This window comes from Uranotaenia lowii, chromosome 1 (assembly GCF_029784155.1).
Source record: "Uranotaenia lowii strain MFRU-FL chromosome 1, ASM2978415v1, whole genome shotgun sequence".
Taxonomy (NCBI): Eukaryota; Metazoa; Arthropoda; class Insecta; order Diptera; family Culicidae; genus Uranotaenia; species Uranotaenia lowii.
Window position 1 is genome coordinate 214,685,588 of NC_073691.1, and position 19,259 is coordinate 214,704,846.

General features: G+C 34.3%; 1 protein-coding gene across 1 annotated transcript; it reads right to left on the bottom strand.

The window, feature by feature from the left end:
• Positions 1 to 1,412: 1,412 nt before the first annotated feature.
• Positions 1,413 to 19,058, bottom strand: LOC129738388 (uncharacterized). Its single transcript, XM_055729568.1, has 3 exons — positions 19,008 to 19,058; positions 18,827 to 18,880; positions 1,413 to 1,745 (listed from the first exon to the last, which is right to left on the bottom strand). Exons 1-3 carry the CDS (start codon positions 19,056 to 19,058, stop codon positions 1,413 to 1,415), a joined length of 438 nt encoding a protein of 145 aa, XP_055585543.1.
• Between the last annotated feature and the right edge of the window lie 201 nt (positions 19,059 to 19,259).

The window sequence follows — 19,259 nt, forward strand, 5'->3', positions numbered from 1 at the left end:
CGCAGTAGATTGCAACAAAATTTAAATTCCTTTTTGAATTACTTGAAAATGTGGAAAATTTCTCCTAACGCTTCCAAAACTCAACTTATTTTATTTCCCCATAAGCCAAGAGCTCAATTTTTAAAACCTAATGAAAATCATTCCATAACTTTTAATGGGGTTTCATTAGAATGGTCTGATCACGTGAAGTACTTGGGACTTACACTTGATCGGAATCTTACTTTTAAAAATCACATTGAAGATATTCAATCTAAGTGTAATAAATATACTAAATCTCTTTATTCTCTCATCAACAGGAAATCCAAGTTGTGTCTGCGAAATAAGTTACTTATCTACAAACAAGTGTTTCGACCAGCGATAATGTATGCAGTTCCGATTTGGTCTAGCTGCTGCGCGACGAGGAAGAAAGCCATCCAGAGGATTCAGAACAAGGTTCTGAAAATGATTTTGCGGCTTCCACCTTGGCACAGCACCGAAGATCTTCATCGGATTGCGGGCATTGAATCGATCGAAGAGATGGCCAACAAAATCATCTCCAACTTCAGAGGCAAATCGATGCAGTCTTCCATCGCAGAGATTCGTTCTCTTTATAACTAGTTTAATTTTAGGATAGTGTTTAGTTTTAAGTTTAAAATATTTTTGCCATTAAAGGATATTCTCCTACATTAAATTCTTAATTGCGCTAAGCATATTTAATTCTTACAAATAAATTTTTAATATCTAGTTAACTATAGGGCTCTGAACAGTTCATTATTGAGCTGAACACCTAATTTAATGAAAAAATGTAATATAAATGTAATGATGAATTGATACAAATAAAGACATATTTAAAAAAAAAAAAAATCCATAAAAAATCTTCTCCGGTTTTGACTCGAAATTCCATGTTTTTCTTAGTTTTCCCGGTTCCCGGTTTGGTTAATCTTACAATGTTGTTGATAAATACATGTAATTCACTTCAAGATGCGATAGTGATTGAAATAAAACCATAAAGTGTTATGCGCAAATTACCTGAAAAAGTCAAAACACAAATGAAGGGAGAGATTAAAAATCTCAAACCGAATCAAAGTAGGCACGTAAACTTGATAAGATGATCCGGAAAATTGCAAGCAAACGAACACATACCAATCGTAGTAGGATATAAAATTTTGAGACGGTCTGATGAATTGGCATGTTTTTTTTTTTATTTCAACTAAGACAAAAAATCACGAAAAAATATTTTGTTACAGTATACATATATTTTTACAAACTGGTAAAATAAACTAGCTTTTATACATTTTTCTACAATGGGCGCGTGGCGATACAGAGAGATGCGGGAAGAGAAGATGACCATTCGAGAGAAAAACAACAAACGAAACTCGGAACATCAACAACAACAGGTAGGTGGTGAAAGTGAACTAGATGGAGCAATAACACTATTTTGGTGGATCGCAATTCACCTTTTCCGATGGCAGCCCGCGGATACAGTTGTGCACCAGGTCGTAGTTGGGCGGATACATTCCGGTTTGGGCGAATTGTGCGTTTTCGGTGTAATCGCCGTCAGTGGATGTGGAGGACGCCCGTGACGGTGGCAGTGGCAGTGTTGGCAGTTTTACTATTTGCGGTGGCGATTGTGGTGCTGCAGAAACAGGCAGTGCTGAGGATGATTGCTTCGGTCGACTAAGCGCGTGTCGACTTTGCTGTGCTATCGGTTGCTGCGATTGGCCATCGCCATTGTTGTAGTAACTGTGATTGAGCTTGTGCGTGTCCTGTTTCTCCACCCACAGCACAGTAGGCCAAATGTTTAAAAACGAAGCACACAAACACAGAAACAATAACACGAAAGTGCCGTCGATTGAGTATTTTTTTTTAATTTTTGTGAACAAATAAGAGTGATCAAATCGTGCGTGTTTTGTGATTCGATTTTTAATGGCAGTTGCAAAAAACGTTCAACGCAAAAGAGACGAAAAAGAAAAGAAACGAACCGAAAAAGATAAAAATTAGTGCAAATTGGTGGTATCTTTCGAGTTGTGAGTTACTCTATGTACAGTCGACTAATCTATATACCGATATGTGCAGTACGATAAGTGCAGTGTTTCTAACATGATACTAAGTTATGTGAATACAAAATATTATGAAATAATAATGCAAGATGTGTAAAGTTATTTTAGAGCATATTGATAGAGTGTTCAGGAAGAAACCTTCTAAATTTTACAGTTATTTCGAAGGTCACACGGAGACAACAAAAAAATGTAGAATGCAAGATACGAAGGTTAAAATAGGAAGAAATGTTGGGCATTGCCGACTCATAAATGAACAATTTTTTGCACTTACACCCTGTTGGATCCCAGGGTCCCAAATACAAAAACAAAAATTCAGCGTTTCTTTCAAATTATTGGATAAAAGGATTTGAACTCGCGATCTCTGACTTTCAAGGCCAACGCATTACCAACTATGCTACAGAAATCTGTTCTATAACAAGTGAATCCGGGGCAGATAGTCAATCTTACCCAGGCAAGGAGAATTGACAATCAATTTTTGTCATTTTTGTAAATTTTTGTCATTTTTGTAATTTTTTGTCATTTTTGTCAGTTTTGTCAGTTTTATGAATACGAGTCTTATTGGATTAAATTCAACTTAAGTATTTCTGAATGAAATAACAATTTCAACCACATTTCATAACGCTCAATTTTCCAAATCAAATTATCATTCCCACCGAGTGGCAGCCAAGCATCCTCGTTATGCGCATCAGGGAAGGCAGCTTCACAAATTCCCTCCCTAGGAGTTTCCTGGTGCACTGCAATTATTGAGTGAGGGTAGTGCATCCGTTTGCCGTACTTCGATCTGAGTAGGAAAGTCCACCTGCTAACAGCACAACACAACGATGCGTATCTAATCGAATTCCTGTTGCTAATTAATTGTCGTAAAATCACATTAATACCCCACCGACTGGCCTGCAATGGACTGCGAAAATCATCCTCTGAGATAAAGAGAGTTGAGAGGAACCACCAGTCGTTTGACTAATAGACCGGAACAAGAAGGGAACTCAACTATCATGGGTCGGGAAATTTAAGTTTTATAGAACGACGAGATGTTTTTTTTTCTTTTTCTTCGAACTAACATGAGATGAACCGTTTCTTTTCGGCAAAATTTAACTCATTTATGAATAAAACGTTGGTCCTAATTTGTCTTACAGTATTAATTTACACCTGAGGACCGATGAGAGTTGCATGTTGAGTCAATTGAGGTGCTTCTACCATATATGTATATTTATAACATTTAGGAGGGGAGAGGAGTTTTGCTCCCCAACACACTTACTTACAAACAAACTCACACCCGGACTCGGAAACCCTACACCGGAATATGTTCGTTGAAGAGTAATTTGTTTATCCCACGCTAGGGATTAATGAATGTCGAGTTTCCCACCCCGAGTCCGTCGCAGCGTCCTGGACCACCTTTTTCCCATTTTCCGACTACATATTCCAGGAATAAGTTCACCACAAAAGCATTTTATGGGATGCTGCCGTTGTGATATTGCACCAGTCAGTTCCTTTCATCGTGTGTGCGCCTGTTTTACGCCCAGCTTAACCCACTTTAACCTGTTGGTGTAGTCGTTGTTTTTGTTGTTTCTGCTGATGTTTCTTCCCCGACCCGACCAAGCGACTCAGAATCCTTTGCCCTTTTACGTTTCACTTCGTTCCATTCCGGTGCAATGAAAGTCAGGTGCCATGCCATATGTACATATGATGCGGTGCAGCGCACATTATCTACCTTGCGAAGTGCCCCCGTCTATCTACTTGCTACCAATCCTTGCGGTTGACTGTGAATAATGTGGTTTCAGTCATGAGCTTTGCAGCGTAAATTGGTAGTAAACATAGATTACATCGTTCATCCCGAGCATCTTGTCTTGGCAGCTTGGTGCTCTTAAGGCCCGTCGTGGTTATCCCCAAAGGATTATTTTGTTTTGGAATTAGGCGCCCAGAAATGAGCTAATCTTCGAGGATTAACTTGCATTCCAATTTTAATAACTACTTTTTTGTAATCAAAATTTGAAATAAATATCGCCATTAATTTATGAGGCTATCTTCCTAAGCTGGCTTTGTTTAAACCCCCCATTAAGGTCGATGATTACCGAGCGAGATATTCTATTTCTATAAGGTATAACTCAAAATTTCTAATTTTTAATAAAATTTTGATAAATCACAAAGTGAAAAAAATTAACCAAAAAGGACCAATTTTGTAATAGAACTGATTGAATTCATAACAAACGAAAAATGAAAAATGGTTTGAAAATATTGAAAATCATTGCTTCAAAATGAGTATTTTGCGACATTATTAATGACAAGATTGAAGTATTTAAGTTAAATTTCCAAGTCTTGATTGATTGATTACTATAAAAATAAGAGAGTACTTAGCTTTAACACTTTCGGATGCCAAACATGTATAAATGACTCTGAAGGTTTCATCCCCGATTAGTATGAGTGACCGACACCATTCCAGGAAGACAGGACAAATAAACTTTTGAAATAAGGGTTCGAGAGCACTTGAAAATTTTTCCGATGAAAAAAAAAACCACTTCCGTCATCGACGGTCACAGCCTACCCCGATCATGGAAATAGTGAAGATCCATTTAAATCTTTAGAGCAAGTTCACTGGTGTTGGGAGAAAGTGGTAGAAATTTTGACACTTTTAGCACATTTTGAAAACTTTACCATGCGAAAACAATTCAAGATCTGTGGCCTCCCAGAGTTTTTACAACACGTGTTGGCGATAATATCGCCTGCTGTGATGCAAAAATAGCAATACTTCCATCACATACGGCTGGAATAGAAACCGTGCTGTAGCAACCTGACAAAAAAAACCAATTTCTGACACCGTTTTTCACATATGATTCACCACACAAACTAAAAATAAATTGGACTGATACAAAAAACAAATTTTCAAATCATACCAGAATGAAAGTTTTAAATTTTTGGTAAGTCATTAATATTTTTTTTTTTCAAAATTATGCATTTTATTCTGAACTATAAATTTGTTTTAATAGAATTTGTAAGCTAATTTAGAATAAACGTTTTCAAAACACAGAGCATAAAAAAAAATCTGGATTCTAAAATAAACATCCAATCAGGTAAAAAACTAACCATGATTAGTTTTTAGGAAAATGATAATAATTGTTAATTTTTATTCATCTTTATTAAAATTTTGTTCTTTATTTTCAACTGAAAGGTGATTGAAAAATTTCACTGTAGTGTTTTCAATTCAAACAAAAAATATTCAATCGCGATTAAAAATGGGAATTTTCGATAACTGAAAAAACTAGTTTGAACTTTGGAAAATTTATTCAATGATTGATGGTTTAATTTAATTTGATAAAAGGGAGAATAGAAAACCTATTTATAGCAAAAATAAATGGCTTAAATTGTTCATTTTGGAAGTTCAAAATAATAACTTCATGTTCATTTGTTGCTTACAAGGAAATGTATTGATAAAAATTGAAAGATAAGGAGTTCCAAGTTACAACAGTTTTAAAGTTTAAAATTACAAGCTTGGAGTATTTTGTCACTTTTGATTGAAATATTGGGTCCTGGAAAGAACAGAAGATTGAAACTTTGTTTTTCTTACTAAGAATTAACACTTAAGGGCATATGTGTCAAGAACACAAAAATTCAGAATTAAAAAAAAAACAAAATTGTTCAATTTTTTTCTAAAATTTAAATATTTCGACTAAAAAATTCGGCAAGTTAAATAAAGAATTGGAAAAAAAAACATATTTTCAAATTCCGTTAATTTATTTGAAAATTTAAACAAAATATGAAAATGAATAAGATAAGTTATTTTTAAACATTTCAGGAGGTATTTTTTAATAAACACGTTTCACCATAAGAATTTACATAATTTTATTGATGCCTCAAGACAACAGCATTTTGGTGCTTTTTTAATGATTGATTTGGTAGATTTTAGCGTTATGAACTAGAATTTTTTTATCAAATTTGGTCGACACTTTGAGTTTTGGTGTTAAGGAGTTTTAAAATGTATCAGTTTGAAGTAAAATCAAACATAGAAAACTGATAAACTAACAAACCTACATATACGAAAACAATCTGATTCTGATTCTGTTTATCATACTTCATCCAATTAAAGGATATTATTATGATGAAAATGATGCATGATCTAAAAAATGTAAAATTCAACAATTTAAAAAAGTTGGAAAGATATCAAGTTCTTTTGACATAACTGTAGAAAGTGTAAAAAAAACTTGATTTTATTTAACACATTTGTTGAAACCTGCAAAAAGATTAGATGTTCTAGAGTAGACGTTCTTTGAAAACTGATAAATGAAAAAAAATAAAACTTCTATAACTTTTTGCAGAACTCAAAAATACTTGAATTCTTGAGGAAAGTTGATAGTTCATTAAAAACTTTTATTCTTTATTGATAGATTTTTTATATGAATTTTTGTATAAACCATGCAGAAAATTCTCAAATACTTTTTACTCATTTAAAAGTCATTTCAATAACAAGCTGATAGAAATATTGCATATTCAGATTCAAGGTACCCAAATTAGTCGAAATGGCCTTTTTAATTCATTGCCCCTACGAAAAATGTAAATTTTGTGGTCTTGTGTAAATTATGTGTTGTGTTGAGCATTTAGAAAACCAAAAAACACTTAATAAAATTTAGTCGAAATTGGTTTCTTGAAGAATTTTTCATATCAGCATAACATTTGAAATTAAAATAACGATTTAAGAAAAATGGTTCGTTTCAAACTCTGTTCTTATTCAGTTACACTTCTTAATAAAACCCAATTCTGAAGACGAGGTAGGGTTTTTGTATGTCAAGTTTGGAGTTCCTATATAAAAGATTAATTGAATTGCAATTTTGAACCAAAGTTATTTTCGATTCGTAAACGTCGAATAGTATCGTAGATCGAAATGTCTCAAGCCAAGGGTGATTGAAGTCTAAAATCCGCCGGAGGCGAGAAAAATTTCTGACTTGCTTGTTAACACTCATTTTCAAATACATTTTAACATCAAGTAATTTTCAGTTACTCCGGTGAAAATTTTACTTGGAAAAAATTTTCATGGGGGGGGTTTAACCCCTAAAACCCCCCCCCGTTCGCACGGCCTTGGTTCAGACTAAGGTTTCCAGATTTTTTCCCGCATGCATCGGGCCGGGTAAATCTGGTCAATTTCATCTAAAAGCCTTGCAAAATCCGGGCATTACATTTCAAAACTTTCAACCTAAAATAAACAAAAACAGTATCCGGGCAAATTAGGTCCAAACCCAGGAATAACTCCACAAAAATCAAGAAAAAATAAGACTTTTTTAATCCAAAAAAATCAGCAAATTTAAAATCTTTTCTTTTTATTCCAGAAAACCGTACGTGATTATGATAAAACTTAAACTGCTTAAAAATTATCGTGTTTTAGACGAAGAAATAAAAATTTTAAGAACTCAATTAGTTTTAGTTTTATTTAATAATGGAAATAAATCCGTGAAAAATCCAGGTTTTTTTTTCAAAGAAGTCCGGGAAACCGGGCCGGATCGGATTATTTCAAATTTATTTAACTATCCGGGATGTCAACTATCCGGGCAAGTCCGGGTAGAACCGGGCAATCTGGCAAGCTAACTTTAGACATCTGATATGACTTTGAAAATAAGTTTAAGAACTTTGATTTATAATTGTAATTCCATTTCAATTTTTTATGTTTATAAAGCTTTTTATTCTGTAATGATAGTTTTGTATAAATATTTCCGTTTTGATTCTGAATTCATGATTTTCCTCATTTTTAAAATAAATTGCAAAACAAAAAAAAAATGCTGATAGGAATCTTCCGTTCCCCGAAACTTAAATGCAACATCAACATTTGTTGTATACTACGATTGAAATTTTGTAGTTAAATATCTATAATAGAAATTTATTTTCAAATTTTTATCGTTATTTATTCAGAAAAAAATACGCATTCGTACCACATTACTCGCTGTAGACGGTCGATTTTTTTCATAGCTTAAATGAAAATTTTAAATTCAAAGCTGACATTCTAACGAACTTCCTCCAACCGACTCCGTTTCTTCCACCAATAGAGTTGTTTTTGACTTTATTTTTTCTCAAATAGCGACCGTCAAAAAATTTAAAGATCTCCAAGACATCAGAATGAAGTTAGATGCGATGTCCTGTCCAACCGCCCCAAATCTCTTAAATGGAGTTCAGCCATCTATATTCAAAATGAAAATACAACAGAATCAACTGAATCAAAGTAATTGAAAGATTCCTTTTAATTCAATTACGGTAAATGGAAAGTTCAGATACCGGTATGTCGATAGCCACATACTATCTTCTTTAGTGAGCGTTTTTGATTCATAGGCTCACAACACAATAGAGTGAAAACACAACAACTTAACTTACAACTCAACTTAACCTTCGACCGATCAGTCGATATCTTGTTACCTAATCCATAATTTATAAATAGAACTGCAGAAAATACAGTCAATTTTACCATTCCTTTTCGCAAGCTCTATACACCAAGTAACGTTAAAATACGTAAAATCATCATAGCAATCCGGGAAACAAACGTCGTTGGCAAACTAACACTATCGGGGGCCATTACATTGGGTGAGTAGAAAATGAAAACAAAAAAAACACTTCAGAAGTCACCATAAAATTAATTTTCGAATTACACTTTCAATTCTCAGTATAATTTCCTTCCAGTCTGAACTCCTGAACTTCCCCATACTTTTTTCAATCAATTTTCATTTTGGCCAACTTTTGGCGGACTTTTGAAATAAACAGCGACAGATCTACTAGGAAGTTATTCACTAGCCACGTTGACTCATATAAACTAAAAGCAATAGCCAACTCACGCTGGGGGAAAACTTCGTAGCACTTAATCACAATATTACACAGTTTACAAACATTCTTCCTCGGGCTTATATTGATATCACCTATCAACTCAAATTCACAATTTCCCGAAAAAATCATTATTATTCAATTATTTTTCCGAGACGCGAAAAAAAAACACAGACGATGTCATCCAGTCATCGCCTACTTCTCAGTTTGATTTCAACAACTAGATTTATGTAAAATAGAAATAGAATAGGATTAACTTTATCCAGAAAAGCAAAATGTGACTCTAATGAATTCTTTTAACTTATTTGAACTTATTGGGTAAAGTGATGAAAAATGCCCTTTGATCGAACAAAATCATTTTGAAATTTTGACCCAACACATATGATTCTTTGAAGCATTCTAGAAAATCCACCTGTGAGATGCTTCCTCAATTGAAAGAAAGAACTTTTTCCGAGTTGCAAAGATATGATGTTTTGCTTTTCTTCTGCTTGGGATGAAAAAAAAATGAAGGTCGGTACCATTTTCTTAAAATGAACGAATGGAAGTGAAATGAAGCTTAAAAAGGCAAAAGAGAAAAAAACGCCTACGTACAACTATGCCTTCTGAACTGATTGATGAAACTTGTCGATTGGGAGTGATACTGAAAAATCCAAAACATTTCTTTTTTTTCAGTTTTTAAAATCTAATCTTAGTTCTCAAAATTTAAAAATTTAAATTCCAACCTTCCATCGTTTTTTATCTGAATTTGGAAATTGAGACACGACCTAGCTTTCACTTCAAGGCATAATTCACTGCAAAGGAGAAAACATGTTGAAAGGATATATATTCTCCAATGTCGAACTGTTGTGTACTACCCATACCTTTTTGATTTTTTTTCGTCCTCTTCCAAATGGACCAAATTCACCTTTTATGAAAGTTTTCTTCTTGATCAACCCTCGTCGCCGTCGCTGCCCTGTCTCAGCCAACAGAATGGGAAAATAAAATCACCTCCAAAGAAAGGTGTAGGTAGAGGCACGGCCATCATCGTTCAAAGTACTTTCAATCCGGCTGCTCTTGAATATTTTGCTAGGATTTATTTGATTTTGTTTTTCTTTTTTGAGGCTCTTTCCAACGATGGACGACTATGACTTGGTCTAGCCGTTCGAAACACAAAAAATAGACATTAAGAGCTATTACGTAAACATGTTCCTTCGTCCGGAGATTGAAGCCAGAAGGAATAGTTATACCAGCAGCAGCAGTAATAAAAACATCTTGGAAAAACGAACCAAAACCCTTCTGCGAAAATATTTTGCACATGCAAAATGATGGTCCATTAAATATTCAAATCTGGCTAGCATCGATTTCGTCTCTCCGAGGGTGCTAGTTTTGGTGCTCGTTGAATGGTTCAAATGCACGCTAAATTTGAGTGAAATTTCAACTTACTTCAGATTTCTTTTTGGAATAGGAGTTCAGAATTAGCAATTCTGGTAATGTGATACCAGATTCTTTTTGTCCAATGATTTAACGATTCGTTCCGTTTCCATTCAACAATATACATACGTTCTGTTCCCTTCAAGATGACTTTAGCTAGCACACATTCTCTCTTGCATTTCAATATCTCATGCTTCTTTAAGAATTTCAAGGAGTTTAGAATTCAGAATTCAGCCTTCATACTCAGTATCAACTCGGCAAAGAGCTCCTACCATTTTTACTCATTATTTATACCAATGAAACTGGTCAATCGAACGATTGTTACGAGAGCAACTTTCCAGCGTTGTCGTCTGCTTCAAAAAATATGCCAATGAACCCTTAAAATTTTATTCTCATCAACCACAGCTAGGCGGATCAGGCTAACTTGCAACACCTTTAGGTAGGTACATGTTAGATGGGGTTCAGATTGAGAGCTAAATTCATCCACCCACTTACAGTAAGTTACACCAACCGCAACCCAAACACACATCGATTTTCCCTTCGTCAAACAAAGTCGCAGTCGAAACCTCCGAAAGCAAGAGCAAAAAATTTCCCCTGAAATCGATTTTCTTATTTTAGGAATTCCATCGTCTTTGATCATGATTATCCAATTCATTCGACCGCGTTCGTCTGTGGCTGATATTTGGGGTGGTGGGTGTACCAAAAAGTGGCACTGTTCGTTGAAGCTGATTCATGAGAAACTTTCACCAAAACTGTAGGAAGAAAAAAGGTGAAAGAACGTCAACCATATAACATTCATAAGATGATGGTTAAGCTTTGAGATTTTTTTTTGTTATAGTTTGTTTTGACTGATTAAATCGCTTCAAAAAAGTTTTACTGTATACGCAGAGAGATCTAAGTAGTCTGTGACAAGAAACTGACGTGTTTTTTTTTCAAGCTCTTCATTTCAAGCTTGTGAAAAAAGTTTCAAAAATAATTTAAAATCAAGTGCAAACCGTTTCTCCAAGACAGAAGACCCCAGTTGTAGACAGAAAACACCAGTAATGGAGCGACCAATAAGGGAAAAAAGCGGCCCTCCGGAGTCCAGGAACTTGATGCTCAATCTGGTATCTTTGCTGATTCCGTCAGTTATTGGAGAAACTTTGACTCAGCAGTTAAAAGTACCCAAGTACGTAATATTGGATTTCATCTAATTCAGGATACATTTTTTCCTAATTATTCAATTCCTACCACTTTGAAAAGAAAAATCCATTAAAGTGAGTCGGAAGGACAGCCAAAATCGGAAGCTACACCTGATCAATAGAATTTCGAAATCTGTTAGTGAAGTCATTATTTTCGTTTCAAGCAAAACTAAAGTTGTATGATAAAAAATATGCTCAGCAGATAATTTTTATGAAATTATTCTATCCAATTCGGCATGTTCCGTTTGCAATCAAACACTGGCAAAAAATCCAAAGCAAAACATTGTGAAATATTTTTATTTCATTTTCATTTAATTTTGACGAAAATTGCGAATATTTAATAAAAATATCTGGATGAAAGATTTTAGTTTTGTTTTATAAACATGAATTAACTTAATAAACAATAGATATCTTAAATTCTGTGATTCGACCCAAAAGGTTTTTGACGATTATCTGTGATGCTTTTTTCAGGAATTTGATAGAAAATTTATAACTACATCGATAAAATGAATTATTTCATTTATAATTCGCAATCCACATTACAAAAGTTATAATATAGCTTTAGATATCCTACCCTGGTATCTAGAAATAAGATTAGTAATATAAAAACATCTGAAAAAAAAATCTGGAATCAAGAATGTAGTGTTGAAGATAGTTGCTTAAAATAAAGCGAAATTGTTAATTTTTCTATGATTTCGACAACCTTGCTCGACATCTCAATGCAATGATCCGATACAGAACTGCAATTAAAAAAAACGGGGTTTTTACCGTTAGTAAGAAAACAATTCTAGGCTTTGAGAACAAGTTTTGATTGTGGAAAAAAATCACAAAAAATTAATAAGCGATTCAACGTCCAACGATAAGAAGACGGTGATTTCTTTAAATTTCTTTAATTTTTCACACACTTAGTTGACACTGTGGTAAGCTCCAGATGATTTTAAAATAGAAGTGATGATGAATAGTACCATCGGTATTAGCAAGAAAGTTGTAAGAACGAAAATTGAGAGAATTCAAAAATGACAAAAATTTACCCGACCTTTTCAATGTCGGGTATTTAAAAAGTCGTGTTCAATTTCTGTTTTAAACACGGGAATTCGTTTTATCTTTCCTTTTTAAGATTTGGTTTGTCTCAAATATGCAGTTATTAAAAATGACGTGAAGCTCCGCTAATTATCAAAGAAAATGTTATTTAAAGTGTGGTTCGCCGACTAGATTTAAAATTTAAAGGTCGTCCACTTCTGCTCTAAAATGTTAATTTATCTTTACTTTCAACCTGTATTTCTGTCTCCCACAGCTATTTAACCTCTACGAAATTTTTTTTTTCAAAATTCGATTTTTGTTTAAAAATTCAAGCTTTAATACTTTCGTCGCCAAGAGGGGCTGACGCGAAATATATACGTCTAAATTTAAAAAATCGAAAAACCAATTTGAAGATAAAATTTTTGATAAAAAATAATTCGGATTATAACCATATTTTTGTTAATATGTTAATAGATAAGTTTTTGGAAGAACGATGCGGCACTGTAATTATCAAATTAGTCACAGTAGTTAAATCTAACATTTTGAAACATATGCCAGATTAAACTGAAGCAATTTTTAGATGTTTGATGCAGTCAAATTATTTTTCAATTTCAAAATTCCTACAATAATTTCAACTTTAAAAAACCTTGTAACAAGCTTGATTTATCATCGTATCTTTTATGGCAATTTTTTGCATTTTGAAGTGCAACTTTCAGTGCCGTTTTTCTTTAGCCTCCCAACGGCAGATATCGTCTGAAGTGCTTTAGTTGCCTTTTTTGAAACTTTTTTTTTCAATAACCCCTTTTTACAACAATTAGATAAGTTAAGCTTGCCAGATTGCCCGGATTTATCCGGGTTTGCCCGGATATTTGATGCAAAATTTCGAGAAAGTCCGGCCCGGCCCGGTTGCCCGGATATCGTGAAAAAAGTCCGGATATTGCCCGGATTTTTTCACAAAGAAACCAAAAAAATCAAAGATTTTGAGTAAGTTTTAGCAAAATCGATTAACGGTATGGAAATTTTCAACGGTTGTTTCAAATTATTTCGCTGATTTACTTTTATAAACCTTTAAATATTTAAGTGCTCCAAAAAGTATTTGGAAGTCTGCAATTACATCACTAAAATATTAATTTCATTTTTTTTGCATTTTTTCTTTGCTTTTATATATAATAACACCTACATTTTGCCCGGTTTTTGCCCGGTTTTTGGATTTGAAAAATTGAAATCCATGCCCGGATTTTGCCAGGTTTTTTTGAAAAAATGCCCGGAATTGCTAGGCCCGGATAGGAGTGGAAAAAATTCTGGCAACCTTAAGATAAGTCATACGCGCCGTATTTTTTAATTGATAAAAATTTACTTTTGGTGCACTAAAAATCTAAACTTTCTTTAACTATCATGTTACATTAAAAAATTAAAAATAGACAACTACCTATTTGGAACCTTAGAGAGAGTTTCTAGTCGTGATAAAAGGATTATAAAACCATAAAATTGAAAAACATTAATTTGTGTTATTTTACCAAATTTAAAGTTGCAGGAAAAAACTATTTTAAATTTAAAAAACGAGTTTCCATTGCGAGTTTATTGCTAGTTGAAAGGCCTTTTGATTTATAACTTGTGAATTGCATCATAGAATACGATAGAAGTTTCACTGAGAAACACTCTGGAGCTCCGGAGTATAGATTTTTCTTTGATCACTAAAAATCAGCGTGAAATTTGTGGAAGGATGACGCGTACAGCCAGTCTCCACAAAACAAATAATCAAATGCACTGCACTTCCTTTCCTCTATCGGCTACACGGACTTGGCCGGCGTCGTTTATGGTTCATTTGAAAGAAGAAGCTTCTCAAAATTGTATAGTGAGATTGTATTGCTTGTCCCAGTAATCTTTCAATTGGTTCATTGTGCAACGTTGATTATCTCGATTCAATCACGGAGTGCAACCATTGGCCAGGAGGGGGTCGTGGAGGACCGTAAATAGTTGATAGCAAACCTAAGCTCAAGTTCAAATTGGTTCTACTGTATACAAAAGATTCAATAAGAAAGAAAAAATAAAACATTCTTAAAAATTGATTCAGTTCTTGATTTTTATCCAAAAACTTGCATTGATAAGAGTTCCCACATCACAATACTTTATCAGAATAATCTCATCACTCGAGGAAACGTTTCATTCAAATTTCACCACCATCCAAATTAATGAACTTAGGAGGAAATACTCCCCCATGAATGAAACACGTCCCCAGGTAATCAAACACAGTGTCGGTTCTCAATATTATTTGCGCTGGAGGAAATTCTCAGAAGCAATTGAAAGCCATCCATCATTTTTAGGATCTCCTTCCTCGAAGAGCCACGATCGCACACAAAAGGAAGGAATCTCTTGCCCTGGAGAAGGAAGCAACTGAACTGAAATAAAAAAAAAATCAAAGAAAAATGAAGCGCCGAATCTTTTCATCGCCATCATTTGTTTTTATATGCTGATGAATGAAGTCATCGCTCAATGGGGCTCAATGTATGCAGAAAAAGAAGAAAAAAAACTCGTAGAGACTGATAGAAGGCAGGCCTTTTGCTGCCACCACGAAAGAAAAGATGTCGGGGGAAAAATATCACACGCGTCAAGATAATCGCAAGAAACCGGAAGTTGAGAAACGAAAAAAAAAAAAGAAATCGTATGAAAGAAGCATGGAAGGCATGAACGAAACCATTCTTTCGCGCTGCCTGTAAAGAATGGTGTTGGAACGGAATTTCCTCACCACGCCATTAGATTGAGCCCAACCCACACGGACAAAATATCGTAAAGAGAGGCCAGCCAAAGAAAAGGAAAAAGAAAAAAAACTGGGACGAACAAAAGTGCACAAAGCTATTTTTCCCTTCATCATTTTCGACAGAGCCTTCATTCCGCTCTCCTAACCTAGAGCTCCTAGAATGTTAGGCGATCCAACCAAAAGATGTATTGTGAAAGTTTGGTGGATCTTTCCGGAGCATGAGCTCGGGAAAGGAAAGTTCGTCTTACGGGTCATGATGCTTATCGGCCGGGTATCCTCCCTTTCTTCAACGACCTCACCTCAACTATTGAAGAATTGAAGCCTGCCGTGTGGGGGGTGTGGTGTGGTGGAAGGCCCATTATTGACTCTACTCTAAGCAGCTGAACTTTGCCACTTGCTCTCCCCGACATTAGCAGTAGGTATAAGATGTGTTTCTAGTTTCTCCAGCAGGAGACATTGAACCGCTGCCAGCCAAAGCCATCCAGAACAGAACAGAATAGACCAGAACAGATATGGGTGAATGAAAACAGACCGAATCGGTGAATTGGTGAGTAAAAAAGTGGTGGAGATTTATTGAGCATCGATTTTCTTCGAGGTTGGATGGAAGTGAATTCTGTTCGTTTCGGGATGACTTATCCCTTAAATGAGAGGGTGCATTTAAAAAGATGTTCATTTATTGTGGATGAAATTACAGGATGAAATGAAAAAAAAATTTTCGAAGAAAGTATAAATTTCAAGTAATTTCCTTCCACTCCTCCATTTTATGTTTCGCTTTTTTCATTTAAATCTTTATACTCTCTGGAGCCACTTGTAAAATTTTTTCAAAAAAAATTCTGTAAGGTTGATGATATTGTGGATTTTCGTTCAATTAGAAAAAAATAATTTATAATTGAACTATGATAATGATTTGGCTGCTGGACAGTTTACTTTGAATATTTGCAATATTATTAGCATACCTACATGTCAATTTAAGAACAAAATATTTTTTAAAGTTTATTTTTAGCTAAGTTACATTTAATTCAAAGAGATGCTCTTAAGTCTTAGGAAGTGTACGTGTGGATGTGTACGTATATATTTGTTTCTCAATAAAAAAAGCACTTCAGCTAAATTAATTTAGTGCCAATATCAATGAACAGACCGATTTCACACCTTTCTTCAAACGATCTGCTCTTGTTGACGACCAAGATTTGTTCTCAGGTTCCAGGAACGTAAGAAAATTGTATACCCTCTTCTTTTGTTCAGATAACGCTGCCCCATTGGGAAGACTTTGAAGGCTCTTTGTTCCTGAAATAACTCAAAATGCATAAATGCATTCTCCAATGCTCAAAGGAAGATGATCCACTTTCGTTAGGTAGAAAATTTGATAACATTTTTCATGCATTTCTGTTACACACGAACACGAAACATTTTTATCACTTTGCATACCAAAGAGCAGCACAGTCACTCACTACAAAGAGGAGAAAATGATTGAAGAAAATTGCACCAGCCAACAAACAGCAACAGCAATAATCTCTTCCCAACTGACTGACAGAAGTGAGAAAGGTCGAAGACAGGGGAGCGGGATGGAGGCATAAATGTGGTCAAAGATTGCAGCATTGCACACACTGACTGGAGCGAATAAAATTTGCGGTTTGCAAAAGTGAAGTGCATTTTAACCAACCACGATTGAGCCATACATTTTGTTCGAATGGTTTTCGAGCGTTTCATTTTTTTTTGTAGTTGCTGTCTTGTGTTGTGGCTCAAATTTTTCACCATACCGTACTTCATCGATATTCGCCCCACTTGGAGTCAGTTTAGCTCAGCTGAGCTAAAGCAAATGGAGTGGGTGTGTAGGAAAAGGAGAATCCTTTGACAGGGTGAGTATCCTTTATTGGTATTTTTTTTCTTTTTTCCATCAGGTGCTATGCATAACATTCAACGAACGTTCGAACACTTTTGGGGAGGTCGACCTTTCAAGGTTTTTTCGCCTTTCATTCCATTCTGGAAGCGGTGCTTCAATTTTTGTTTTTATTAGGTGTGTAGTACATGTGTTTGAAAGAAGCGAAAAAGGTGGAGAAAACAACCTACTCCTCCACCTTTGTAACATGTGAGCACGTGAAAGTATTTTTCTTTTTTTTTTTGCGTATTGGGTTTCGACTGGCAGCTGTAATTGAAATTTTTGAAATATGAACCATCAGTCGTAGTGTCTCAGGTGACTTAGAGGTGAAAACAGGCGCCACAAATTAGTTTCAAAACTAGTACAACGCAAGCTACCGTGGGAAAAGTGTCCAAATTATAAAGCTGAAATTCCGAAAGAATGGAAATGGAATCGAAGATTTGTTTAAAAAAAAATTAAACGAAAAAGGAAAAAACGCGAATGTGAACTGCAAATTTTATTTTTTTTAGTGGACGTCTTTCTAAATATTTTATGAAAAATTTGCAACTGGAAATAACTCACTTTTGTAATATTAAGAGGAGCTTTAGGTCAACACGTTGAAAGTGACTCTCTGGAGCCACCATTGAAACGTTGATATATTTTTTAATGAAATCAAAACGCTTATCTTCCCGTTGCATTTTTTTTTATTTTTTTAAATATTACTTTTGTTTTATATTTTTATATCAGGGTTTTGTTAGATTTCCTTAAAACCTCAGCATACTCTCTGGAGCCACCACTAAATCCATTTCCCAAGTAATTCAAAGCAACTGTCAAAAAATATTCTTAAGTTAAAGTTACGAAACTAGATGTCACAAGTGTATAGAGAGATTAAGGAAAAAAATAACAACAAAACACTTTCTTTTACTTATATGAACAATAGTTTAATTCATCAGATCAAAAGATCTGGCAAAAAGAGTTTGAAAGAGAATTTATCTTAAAATTTACAGAACATACAAATAAACAAACCTAGTAACAAGCAATCTGAATAAGCTAACTAACCCAATAAAAGGTCGAGCGTTTTCCATTTCTTTTGAATCGATTTGTCCGACGAACTTTGGAACTTCAGCTTTCATTAGTTGTGATTACTTTTTCTCGCTCTGCTTTACATACACATAAGCCAGAGGCGAAAGAAATCAAACACGACGACAACCACCCTCTTTCGCCATTTGCTCTGATGAATTAATTAATCATGGGAGATGGTTTGGTGTTGTGTGAATTTAGGTAGGTACGGAAAGTGTTCTCCCCTTCTTTTTCTTTGGTTTCAGGATAAAACCAAAAAAGGAGGAAAATCGACAACACTACCCCCATTAGTGTAATTGATTCAAGTCAATTTCGGTTTTGGATGTGACCCATTCCCTGTTTTTGTTACATTTTGATTAACAAGCTTTAAATATTTCATTCTGGATAGTTTACAAATTTTTTTTTTGTTAAAAAATACAAGGTCTCATGCTTGGAAATTATTTTTTTAGAAAATAGCAGGAAGTAGTTACATGATTTTATGGGTAACATATTGAATATTAACCGTTAAAAGAGATAGAAATTCAAACTCGAGCTAGTATTGTATCTGAAAGAATGAGATTTACAACCTAGCCTAATGATAAATGGTCAATAACTTAGCGATATCATGAATCGAGTATGTATCATTTTTGGAGCAATAAGTAAAGATATAATGTTTTTTAAATAGTTTCAATGTAAAATAAATGTATAATTTACTTACTCTCGTAACTTTTTCCCTTGGGATGGCTGTCAAGTCGCATGGAGAATCACCGCACTGGAAAAAAAAATGAAAGAGAATATTAAAATATTTTGATACATATTAGTAAACTATCAATTTCGATTTTAAGAGCTACTGTAAAAACATAAAATTAATTCCATGACCAGCTGAAATAAATTTCAACACCCTGCATAATCTTCTCTCGGTGGAGTAATTTTGCGTAGGTACGTTTCATGATTGATTGCTTTGCTGCAGCAGAGCAAATAACTGCTGCAATCGAACGTCACTCGATAACATAAAAAACAACATCAGCCGAAAAATTTGATGTTCACATTTGATGCAGTAAGCTAGAAATTAGTCTATCTTTTCTCAATTTAATCTAAAAATGCTTTTGTTAAAATAAAAAAGTCAAGTCAGACTTAGCTTGTTTTTTCTA

What these genes read in the sequence shown, in the direction of transcription:
- LOC129738388 (XM_055729568.1), bottom strand. Translation starts at nt 19,058, where the DNA reads ATGAAACGTACCTACGCAAAATTACTCCACCGAGAGAAGATTATGCAG. An exon ending in GAGAGAAGATTATGCAGGGT is followed by an intron (nt 18,881 to 19,007) that starts GTTGAAATTTAT and finishes TTTTTTTTCCAG; the next exon opens with TGCGGTGATTCTCCATGCGA. An exon ending in CAAGGGAAAAAGTTACGAGA is followed by an intron (nt 1,746 to 18,826) that starts GTAAGTAAATTA and finishes GTGGAGAAACAG; the next exon opens with GACACGCACAAGCTCAATCA.